We start from the raw sequence: 13070 nt of genomic DNA, 5'->3' as shown, positions 1-13070 counted from the left end.
ACCGAGTTTTTTCCTTGTTTATAGAATATAAAAAAATAACTCTTTGTCTAAACTTGTTGTTGTTACATAATTACACAAGAAAAAGGATATGGCACTAGCTGTATGTGTATGTGATATCATATATTTTAACACACACGTGCGACTTTTAAACCAAACATTGTGGTTTATGCCTTTATAATGACTTCTTTAAGAGTTAAAACACTACAAAAAATTGCATACATTAAGGGCAACTGAAAATTATCACCTTCACACCATAGCGAAATCAGCTCAACCAAATAAGGAGTGTAGGCCAATCAAATTTTTAAAGCATACAACAGACAAAATGGACGCTTACAAGCATTGGAGGTGGGCAAATATATAGATACACATATGTATATACTTAAGTATTTACGAAAGCGCGCGCGTACCGATTACAAGCGAGAAGGAGTATGAAGTCAGAATTCTATATGTTAAAGCTGATATTTTATGTTTATTTTTGCTGTCGTTGATCTTTAAACTCTGCGCAGCATTTTTTTTTTTTTTTTTGCATACATGTATGTAATCGCTGTGAATATGTATGTGTTCCATGCGCCCGTAACGCCTTAAACTCCGTCAGACATTTGAAGAATTTTTCATCTTTAATGACAGCAATCAATTATTGTAAATTGTAGAGCAGCATTGTACAGCCAGCAACATATTGTCTAAAGAAGCGTTGCCAGCCCAGTACGCAAATGAAACAACAAATACACTGTAAGCGAAAGCCGAAACCAGCAACGTTTCGATTAAAGCTTCGCAAAAGCCAAAGCCTTCCGCTGGCAGCGCGAATGCAAGTGATTAGCGCGCCGCTTTTATTCTTGCAAGGTTGTGCAATGAAATCTCCTTTATATACCGATATATAGGTATGTTAAAATATATTTGTAATATATACTCTTATGTAAGTTAAGTCGAGCACACACACAACAGCGCTTAATAGCTGCACATGCGCAAAGTTCAAATATCACAATTTTCATGCAAAAAGTCAAGCGGAAACTCAAGGTTTTATGCCGTTTCAGTGATTTACGCTGGACTTCATTGATTTGCTGATCAGTTTGTAGCTATATAAAGCACTATTTATACTTATGTCTGTACAAATTTGTCTTCACCTTTACCTGCATTGTAAGTAAGATAAGTCTTTATGCTCGTGTTGCACGAATTTATTCGCGTTGATTTGTTGATTGCGTTGACCCAAAAATTTTCTGACATGCATTTCCGTAGTGTCCGCATAAGCGTGTTGTCGATTATTTGTGCGCGATCAATGAACTAATTTTGATACTTTGCCTCACACATTTGTCGGATGATAAAGTCGCGATCAAAGAGCTATATATGTTCTTTTTGTAATACAACATACTGAGAAAAGCGGTTGAGAATTTTTTTTTTGAAATATCTCTAGAATATTGTTCTAAATGCTTAATTTAATCTGAGTAATTGTTTTGGAGAGTCCACGGTCTTGAAAAGTTGCGCGCTCGAGACGACTACGAGTATAAAGTCACTTAAAACTTTAAAGTCAACGCGGAGGCACCCTTTTTCCGCGGGTCTGCCGGAAGTGAAGTCATAATGGCCGAGTTTTGAATATTTTTCTTTGAAAATTTCACAAAATCTTTGTAAAAAATTTTTAAAAGTTATAATAGAAAGATTGAGTAAAATACTTCATTTTTTATAAAAGAAATGATTGCAAATAGGCTGTTTTCTGCTCGAGGAAACCCATGTAATACTTTAGTTTTAGTAAACTTGATATTTACTTTAATTTTACATATCTCACAAACTAACAAACTATGGCAACAAAGGCAAATGGATAATGGATTAAAAAGCTTTCAAGATAAAGCATAAAACAAACGTAATATCGTATTGCAACAATAAATTTAGTTTTTTATTAGATAATTGAAATATTGCAATCAAACTCCTTGAAACATATAACATTCCTGATATAGAATATCACTCCTAAACGGCCGCAACCAGCCCATATCCATACTCATAAAACTCGTGTTATGACAATAATGCTCTGATTAGTTTATAATATATTTTTCTATTAATTAGACAATTATCTTGAATAAAACACAGAGGAAGTTAGTACCAAATATTGGTAAAACTCAGCGGAATATCCCTAAAAATTTAAGAGATATCAGCCGCAAGAATGATATTATCTTACTGCTGGTACGAGCTAAACAGTTTCTTCTAGTATCTTGGATACTATAATTTCTATATACCAGTCAGTCTAAAAAAGGATACTGTTTCTATAAGTTGGTGTCACTTGAATTAAATGTATATGTTCTGTATTTCTACCTAACCTTGAAAAAATAAAAATAATGTAGTAAATATTTCACATATCCGAATACTCTCTATAAAATGCGCGCGGCGACAGCTTATTAGGCTCATCTCAAAATTCAATGAAAACGATGGCTAAGTTGTTTAAATTGTGTTTTGAAATACTTTTACGTCCACCATAAGCAACGAGTCTGGTCCAGTGATTTTTATTTTCTGCTCTCACACTTCAAGAGTATAGTTGCTGAAAGGAAATTACCGAAACTACTTCCTATTTTTAAGCATAAGGCTACAAAATGGCATATAAAAGTTGGAAGATTACTATAACTGAACGCTATATCAACCCTATATTGAAATGTTAAAATGCAATTTGCCAAAAAATTATTTTCTTTAAAACAATAACCTGCCTTTCATATTAATCTAAATGTTAAAATCATTAGTAAGTGTTGCGAACCTAACAAAAGGGGTCATAAAAAATTTAAGCTATTGCAAACATGATAATTGTAAACTTTTACTCTGAACGTAAAGAGGAATATAAATTTGCACATCAGACTGCCATCGGTATAAAAACTTTGTGCGTTCTACGTTGAGACAAACGCTTTTCATAGGTTACTTTTTTTTAAATTAATTTATTTGTTTTATACTAAACCATTGTCGCTCTTCAAAAAAGTACGAAATCCGTTAGAGCTCTTAGTTAAGTAAAGAAGAGTATACTTAAAAACAATTTATCGAATTTTGACGCCAAGCTATGAAATATGCATCTTATCAAGAAATGATCAAATACTTGTCAATATATAAACCAGGGCCGTCCCGAGACAATTTACCGTCCTAGGCAAATGCCAAATTCTCCGTCCCTTCAAAGCCTGTTTTGCCTTAACAACAAAATTTAACCTATAATTAAGTTATATTATAAATAAAGTAACTTTGTTAATTATTTTATATATTATTTAAATTAAAGTAAATAAATCAGGGCTGGCACTGATAAAAACTCAAAGTTATTATTATCACTATTACTTTAAATTTAATTATTAGAGCCTGAACATAAATAATTAGCTTGACGAACTAAGTCGATTTAGCCATGTCCATCTGTCTGCTCGTCTATTTATCTGTATATATACGAACACACCAAAAGTGATTCGGTACTACAACTATACGGTATTTTCTCCGAAACTTTTTTTTTTAAATAAGCGCTATATGCACAAAGCATAAGAGACAACAAAAAAGTAACGAATTTTCAAAACTTTTAAAACCCCATAATTTTAGGCAAATTAAACTCTTACTGCCTTATTCTCTTAAAGTTATAATAATGTTGCAAATTAAAAGGAAACACGCAATCCTGCAGATATCAAAACAATGTACAATCAAAAATTAAAAAAAAACAAAAAACAGCTTTAAAAAAAACCGCGTGAGCACGCACGCAATTTTCTAACATAACTTTCTCACACGCTGTGGGTCAAGTTCAGTTACGCAGTTCATAAATAAATATAAAAGAACAAGATAACAAATACAAAATGAACAACATTTGCAAAAAAAAATTATAATAATACAAGAGCGCAAGAGTAAAAGTGATGCGTAATTATGTAGCTGCTTGAGCAAGCCAGACGCAGTGCAAATCGGAGCGACAGCATCCCAACTGACAGACAGACAATTCGGGGGGCCACGAGACGCGGATAAATCGTCTATGCACAAAGGTGGATACAATGCCGCTGCATTTGCTTTTGATTGGAGAAAAAAAATTTGCGGCCAACGTTCTTTTTTTTAAATATATAACGAAACTTGAAAAAAAGACGCGTAATTATATGTAATTTTGAATAACATGAATTTCTCAGGACGCCAAAAAACCTCTGTATTTTGTTAGTAGGCTTTGGACAATTCCAGTCACTATGTATTATTTTTATATAATTTTTTTTTTTTATGTATTGAAAATCAAGCTGTGCTTAGTTTTATGTGAAAGATGTTGGTGCATATATGTATATGTTTCAGGAGCCTAGAATACGAAATAAAAATCCGATTTAACGATAGTACAATATAACAATACAAAAATATCTTTTCCTGGAACATTTCTTATAGCGACTATAAGCATAACCAAATCTGACGGCTAAACGGTTGGCATCCCAATGAAAACGTTTTCCTAGCTCTTTCTAGCCACGTTGTTTGATATAAACAACCCTCAAATCGAATTTAAGTTAAGTTACTTAGTAAGAAAATAATATCTTTTAGGATAATCTTTATCTTGATATTTATCGGCAAGTTTGTATGGCGGTTATATGCTATGGTGATCCTATCGGAATAATCTAAAATAAAAAAGTTTCCCATACGAGAACTTTTCGATTGATCAGTTTATATAGCAGCTATATGCTACAGTTGTTCGATATCGACGGTTCCGACAAATGAGCAGCTGCTTGGGGAGAGGAGAACATGTGCAAAATTTCATATCGATATCTCAAAAACTGCTAATCCCTCAGTCGCATATATACAAACGAGCATGGGTAAACTAACTCAGGTCGTCACACTGATAATTCACATGCACTTAATAAGTTCATCTACGTTTTTTTAACTTAAAATACCCTTTTCAGTGTATAATAAACAAATTCAAATGACTTAAAAAATAAATTTTAACTGTAAATGCATTGTTTTTTATATAAATAAACATGTGTTCGCATTATTAATATGACTTATTCTTATGCATAAAATTATTATATATGGATATGTTAATACAGAACCGAGTAGGAGCCGTGAGCAAAGTAATCAGCAGCCACACTCCAGAACATAGCATATGCTCGTATAATATCAGCGATGCATAAAATTCGCATTAAGACACAATTTAGAATTTCCACAATGTTATGAAGTTATTTTGTGTGAAAAATGTAAACTTAGTCTAATAACTGCAATTTTTCTTCCTCGTCTACGAGTCCAAGTGCTAAGGTTACCCACAAGTCGTAGGTAGGTATGTATATTTGTATGTGTGTATGCACACTGGCATACGTAAATAATTAATTTCACTTTTCAGCAGTCGCGATGGTATAATTATTTTCCTAATCAGGCGCGGACGTCGTCGTTCCCTATGCTGAAGTGTCATGTGGATAGTGACGGAATGGATAATGAGATACAAAGGTTTTGATATGAACGAGTAAAAATATATATACATACATATGTACATATACATATATGTATTAATTTTTGTGTATGCTTTTTAAGTAAGTGTTAAATGGGGTTTCGCGCCTATCTACGCGTTGTAGGACTAATGTGAATTTAGTTGATAATATATTATATTATGACATTTACAGTATATACTATACATACATATGATGACTATATATATATATACTACACCAAAACACTAAATATTTATTAAAAAAGTGCAAAAGAAAAGAGTACACGCGTTTAGAAGTAAAAAATTCCAATAGACCAGGGTAGATAATTTTCGAAAACAAAAAAAGCATAGTGGGATGAAACCTATCGGAAACGAGAAATGAAATAACAAACCTTAAAGAAAAAATAATTTTTTTCGATTTCTTTTTTTTTATCATATTCAGAGTCTTCTGCACTACAAAGTCAAAACAAATTGTAAAGTTTAGTCATTTTATTGAGATGATATTTTTTATTTAGAAAACATTAATATATAGAAAATATAAAAATGTAAACACCTAATTTCTAGACAAATCAAAAAGCAAAAAAACTGCTTTACCAAAATACACTGCCATACCGGCGAAAAATTATGGCGAGTCAATCAGTAAGTTTATAGCAATTGCTATAATATGTTTAGTATAAAATCATTAGCAAAAATTATATTGAGCATATATAAACATTATCCACAAAAATTTCCCTCTTGCCATTCAAATGTTACTTTTTTTTAATAAATTTTTCCTTTATATATGTATAAAATACAAGTTAATGCAAGTTTTTCGTAGTAAGGTAATTTATTTTTTCTAATCACTCACCTATTCGTATTCTGGTTCCATCAAAATCTGCAACATAGCCCTTTCGTCGGTTTTCACTGCATACTTCTTATCCATTTCTTCATTTCACATTACACTACAATTGCTGATGCTAGAAACTCTGAACGAACACTAAAACATGCTTAACTAAAACCTCATAGCTTTCTACATCACACGCGCACTACATATTAAAAAGAGCGAATATGACATTATATACACATAAATATAATAATAGCTTTCACTTAAACACTTGGAAAATGTTCATATTTATTATTATTTTTTTACACACATTGACTAATAACTCCAAAAAATTTTTAAAATCAAATAAACCAAAAGTTGTCTTTCGTATATATTTTGACAAAGTATCGGTATCGAAAATATCATGCAGCGACATCTGTTGATGATTTTCAATATTCACCATCAGTAAAGGAATTTGGAACTATTTATGTTGTTTTTCTGTAATATTAATTTTTGAAGAGCATGACATTTGCAAATTTTTAATTTCTATGTCTACAGCTCATACTTTCATCCATTAATACTTATAATTTCATAGTTACATTAATTAAGTTAATAATATTGTGCATTGAATCGCCGGTCATAGGATGGTTGATAACGCAGGTTTTACGTGTTTCCTTTCGATAAATAAATTTTTTTTTGTTATTAACCGGTTTCCGGACAAAGTTGATCATACCGAATTTTGTAATAATGATGAGTTTGTACAGCGGCATCTGCATTTCTGATATTTACAATAAGCACAAAGAATTTTTTATCTAGTCCCGATTGTTATTTTTTTCACTTGTGGATCCATTTCCTGCATTAAAGTTGCATTGCATAATAAAACTGGTGCTAACAACGTTATTTAATGATAAATGCTGTTTTTAGCACTGTAACCGCTATATTTATTCTTCAATACATTTTAAACTGAATACCATAAACCACACATTTCTTTGCTTGAAATAATAAGTTTTCACAAAAGCGTACAGATAACTGTGGTAGGACAAAATATTTTCCGAATAACTTTACAAGAGCAACTTAGCAGTTGTGACGTACTAACAAAATCCCATATAGCGACATCTGTTAATGATTGTTTGCAAAATCCCATGAATTTTTGGTTATGATGCACTTATTCTGATTTTGTTTTTGCACACTTGTGGAGCCCTAGCGTTCCGCTATCCAATTTAGTCTACAGTTCATACTTTCGAAATTGTTAATACTTTTTGAATTCAATTTGACGCCTAATCAAAGTTGACACGGACATTTTTAGAAAGGAAACGGATATTTGTCTAAAAGACCAGATATTTCCAGTTTTCTCCACCGAACTTGCACCGCGCAATAAAGATGCAACTGGAAGTTTTATTTAATCACAAACACATGTATTACCAACAATGTTAACATTCTATCAACGTTTTTACACATTTTTGTTGAGTAAACCGATTAAATTACATTTTTTCCTCCGCGAAACTAAATTCGCACTGAACTTGACGAATAACTGTTTCCGGACAAAATGGTGTACGCCAACGCAACTTTGCAGTTGTTGTTTATAGCGGTAACGCTGTACAGCGACACCTGTAAGTGATTTCTACCATTCACAATAATTCACATTTTTGAAACAGAACGAAAAATACAATTGTTTGGCAATATAAAATATATTAGTACTATAAATATCTTTATATTCATTAAAAATCTCTAAATATTCTTACTAATAAATTATTATTATTCTACTTTAAATGCAGCAACCGTGAATGGCCTATCAAACATCTGATGTGAAGCAAAGAACGTATGATGATATACGTTCTCTGGAAGCAGCCCCAACGTGACATGACAGTTCATCTTCACATCATTCATATTGAACCAGCTAGAAAACAAAGCAAGTCAGCTTAATAGCTTTCAGCGCGCTTTCAATTTTATTGAACATTTTTACTAAATAATTATCTTATAAATAAATAGTTAATAGCAAATAAAATGGATGCTTTTAAAAACTCGCATGAAATACAATTGCAAGTGCGCAATAATGCAGAGGAGATGCGAAATACACTCAATGATCTCTACAGTTGGGAACAGGAAATGAAGGCCAAAGAAAAGGAGTTACATCGATGTCCAACTAACGTTGAAAAAGAAGAGGCAAATTGAAATTATTCAAAATTAATATTATAAGTAAACTAACAATATTTCTCTTTCAAATGAACAGCAAGTAAATTTGCCAATACGAAGTCATATTCTTGCAGAGAAACAACCTGCGCAGAATAACAAACAGCAAAAACAACAACAGCCAAGTTCTAGAACAAACTCCGTTGCCAAGGATAATGATAATTCACCATCGAGTTCTAGCGGTAGTAAGCATAACATTTACTTATAAATTGTACATTTAATTTATTTTTATATTATATGCATGTAATAACTAGCTACAACACCCACGGAAAAATTAGAGAAGCCGCTTGATGCCAACGAGGAAAAACGTAAACAAGCTAATGAAATAAAGGATAGGGGCAATAAGAATGTTAAGCTGGGAGAATATGAAAAAGCTATTAATGAATACTCCACGGCAATTGATATATTTCCAGAGGATCCAGTATATTTTTGCAATCGCGCGTTGTGTTACTTAAAGTTGGAAAGGTTAGACACAAATAAGCAAAGAAATGCTTAAAAACTTACATTGAACTTTTTTTTAGATATAATGAATGCATTGAAGATTGTGAACAAGCCATAGAAATCGACAGTTTATCCGTTAAGGCATACTATCGGCGCATGCAAGCGAATGAGTGTTTGGGCAACGATATGGATGCACTTAAAGATTGTACGACTGTGCTCATGATCGAACCTAAAAATAAAGAAGCAAATAAAAGTTTAGAGCGCATCAATGAAAGGTTACGAAAAAATGGTGAGTACAACGCTATTTTATAAAGACACAAATGCGTAAGCCAAATAATACTAATATTAGTCGCTCTATTTATAGAATTATATTTTAAAAATATTTTTACGACAAATAAGCCGCTGGCTACTTAAAATTTCTGTTATTATATTACTTATGCTTTTCTTTTTTCAGTAAAAAGCGCCAAGGGTCCAAACTTTTGCATGCCACGTGCTGACATGATTGACATACTACCAATCGACAAGCCGCCATATAAACGCTCAAGCAAACCGCTGCGACGTATTCCCATTGCTGATGTGATTGGCCCAAAAGATACGAAAAATTGTGAAAATACTAATTTGAAAATCTCCGATGAAGATATAGATAAATTGTTTAATAGTAATTGTGGTCCATTTGTGGAAGTCAAGAAGTCGAATAATGCTGCCGCTGACAAAACGCCCGTCAAACCTGCTGCAGCTTTGAGTAAAGTATCCACAGTTACGAATAAATTTAATGAAAATCAAAATGCCAAAGATGATCAAAAAACCTCAGTGATCGAAGTAAATAAATCTTGCGCGACGGCTGGCACGGATGTGCAATTACTGAGTGGAAACGTAAGCGCATTTTTTTCCTTTTTCTCCGCGTTAATCGCTATATTTATACGATTTTTTGACGCCATTAAACAGAGTAGCCAAAATTTGTTTAAACGCAGACTGAGGAAATAAGTCAATTATGAATTTATTACTATTTATTTTTCAACTTGTTAGCAAATATTATATGTTGCATTCTATGTGGGAAATCTTATTTATGGTTAATTGTTTAATTTATGGGTAATTGTCATTGAATAATGGTGCCAAATAGCAAAAGTAGCTTATTAGAAATTTAAAATATTTTAGTGCCAATCTATTGAAATGCCAAAAAAAAATTTGCAAGCACAAATTTTATTATATGTTAACAATTTTACAGCCTTATTATTAAAAATTTAAACAAAATATCAAAAAAAAATATAGATTTTTAAAAATCAAAAACAAATTGGTTATAAAAATATTTGTTATAAGTAGTATTATTAAATTAGTTTGTTTACTGGTGATTTGTTTTGTGTTTATATAGTGGCTATAAACTTAATAAATTGTCTCAAAATAAAATATGTGTTTAAATTTAACAAATGCGCATTGTATGTTTGTATGTCACGTTGTTGATTTCAATTGATTTATATTAATAGTTTGATTGAAGATCATGTACTGTTATAATATTTTGTTGTATATTAATTTAATATTATTTTATTATTATTATTATTTTTTCACCTTTTTATTTTATTACATTTTTTATTAATTTTTATATTTAATTACTTTTTTGCATTTAAATTATATATTAACTTCGTTTTAATCACAATTTTTTAATATATTTATTGAAGCAAAATAATTTATCTTTTATTTTAGCGCCCCCTACCACCACCACCCACATCTACAGCGCAATTTTACTCGAATTGGAAAGAATTAACGCCTGCGCAAAAGTACAAGTACTTAAAGGTATGCCAATTGCTGTTTTATTATTTAATTATTTTGCAAATACAATTTTTTCCTGCAAATACTAAATTTTTTGTTATGAACAACTTTTTATGCTAATTACTATGTATATATGCTTTTATTACATTTACAGAGCATTGATGTGTCACATTTACGTAAAGTACTCGGCGCTGGTTTCGATTCGGACACGCTAACGGACCTACTACACACACTGCGCGACTTTTACTTAGTGCAGAAGGATGAAGCCATCGCTAGCACACTATTGGAAATCAGTAAAAATAATCAAGTTGGAATATTATCACTGCTCATGTCAGCTAATGAACGAAAAAGTTAGTGAATAAATATACCAATATTTAGTGTTAAGTATAGCAGCATTTTAGAACTTTTATAATGAAACTTCTAAGTATGGTTCCTTTGAGATTATGTAGACCACTATGTTTTCACTAAAATATTTTTATTTTTTGTATAAACATACATGCGTATATATTTTTATTTTTTTCTACTTCTTCCAGTCATTACCGATATCGTCAGCGCTATCAAGGAGAGCAAAGAAAGTGGCAGCTTAGCTGAGCAAATTCTCAAAAATTTCAACTTACCTTAAACTTAATTTCGTATTATGTATTTGATAATAATATGTGTGCACGAGTATTCATGTTTTAATTAGCACACATATTGTTTAAGAAAATGTTTGTGTCTGCAGTGCAAATGTAAACATCACTACAATAGTTATCCTTACAATAAAATAATTATGGAAATTCACTCTGGAAATTTATTTAATTATCATTGCATTAAAATGAAAAAATTTTAATAGACCAGAAAAGATAATTTTCGAAAGCAAACAAAATTCATAGTAAAAGGTAATCCATTGGAAAAGAAAGATAAAATAACAAAAATGGAAGGAAAAATAGTTTACGGGCGATCAGTGGTGGTGAATAGGTAGGGAAAAGGGGATGTTAAATTTTGAAGGGTTAACAACGTCTTATCTCGATTTGTGGCAAAACTGCGGGTCCTATGGAAACAAGTTATATGGCAAAGTTATAGATAATAAAAAAATCTATAACCTTTGCATTAAAAACTTTTTCACATAATCTCAAAGTTAATGTGAAAAATTCAAAAAAGCAAGTTATTTATTTTTTATTTTCATCTTTTATGAAAATTTTTTTTTAAATAAATTTTAGGTAAAATAACCTTTTTATTACCAAACACACTGTAATTTTTTTTATTTAAAATATTGATTTCTTTTTTTACACTTTATATGTGCTAAGTAATTAATTCTGGAAGCGAAAAAAATACGTTCTGGATTATCTAATATAACTTCAACAGATAGCTATCGGTTAAGCTAGATCTACCGGCAGGTAAACTGTTTCGAGTTATAGAACAAGCATCTCAAATTTTCAATTTAATGAAACGAACTTTTGATGACCATAATTAGATCAAGAAATGTACTTGTCTAAGTTGTTGTTGTAATATGTATCCAGAAACTCTTTAAAAGGCACTAAAAACTAATTATCATCGAATCATTCAACGGAAAACGAGTTATCTCGATGGAGTCGCACCATGGGATGAGGTGGTGAGTTAAATATTAAATACCGTTAGACTACAGTTCCCGAAATTTTCTGCTCTAAAATCCCTGAGGTACGAGGGCTGCTATATATATTTCTGGCCTAATAATGAAAATACGAACATTTATCAACGAAAATGTTTTTTTTTTTCGGTCGATTGCTGTTTTGTTTCAAGCTCATACGCATAGATCCATGATTCGACGATCTTATAAACGTCTTTTGAAGCACCGCGATCGTATTTTTTCAGCATTTCTTTACACCAATCCACACGAGCCTTTTTTTGAGCGATTGTCAAATTGTGCGGGATCTAACGAGGTCCGGCCAGGTGTTCATGCAATATCGAATGTATGCTGGTGGGAGAAATGCATAGGCATGCCTCTATCTGAAGGTATGTTACATGACGGTCTTGCATTATCAGTTCACGTACGGCATAGATGTTTTCTGGCACAACGGCTGTTTTTGGAGGACCTTCACGGAATTCGTCTTTGAGCGAGCGTCGGCCACGATTGAATTCGTTGTACCAGTTTTTCACAGTGCTATAGGATGGTGCTTCATAGCCATACAAAGATTTTAGTTCATCGATGCACTCTTGTCGTGATAATCCACGTCGAAAATTGTGAAAAATGATCGCACGAAAATATTCACGAGTTAATTCCATTTTTTAGCCGAGATGAATTTTTTAATTCCCTGTAAATAAAACAATTCACGATTAAATGACAAAATGTTCTGAGTGATGTTATGCTAAAAAATGTCAAAATTTCCAATGGAAATGTCAGATTGCACCTGGCAACACTTAGTGTTGCCTAGGCCAGCCAGCTATATAGCAGCCCTCGTAATATGAATGCCGTTCCGGTTACATAGAAAACATCCCTTAAGTAATTTCTAGGAATGCTGCCGAGTTGACAGTACTTGGCCGGAA

At 31.8% G+C, this 13070-nt stretch overlaps 1 protein-coding gene across 2 annotated transcripts; it reads left to right on the top strand.

Annotated features, from left to right (window-relative positions):
* Positions 1-8039: 8039 nt before the first annotated feature.
* spag (RNA polymerase II-associated protein spaghetti) lies at positions 8040-11357 on the top strand. 2 transcript variants are annotated; one of them, XM_036363418.2, is made up of 8 exons: positions 8040-8336; positions 8404-8545; positions 8618-8828; positions 8885-9093; positions 9259-9677; positions 10503-10592; positions 10723-10918; positions 11102-11357. In XM_036363418.2, the coding sequence occupies exons 1-8, from the start codon at positions 8178-8180 to the stop codon at positions 11188-11190; spliced, it is 1515 nt and encodes a 504-aa protein (XP_036219311.2). In that variant the 5' UTR covers positions 8040-8177; the 3' UTR covers positions 11191-11357. The 2 variants fall into 2 exon arrangements, with proteins under 2 accessions (XP_036219311.2, XP_069964254.1); XM_070108153.1 differs by having other exon boundaries at positions 8041-8336; positions 8404-8548.
* Positions 11358-13070: the final 1713 nt, after the last annotated feature.

This window comes from Bactrocera oleae, chromosome 4 (assembly GCF_042242935.1).
Source record: "Bactrocera oleae isolate idBacOlea1 chromosome 4, idBacOlea1, whole genome shotgun sequence".
NCBI classification, from domain to species: Eukaryota; Metazoa; Arthropoda; class Insecta; order Diptera; family Tephritidae; genus Bactrocera; species Bactrocera oleae.
The sequence above is the reverse complement of the archived record's forward strand: the minus strand, read 5'-3'. Positions and strand labels throughout refer to the sequence as shown.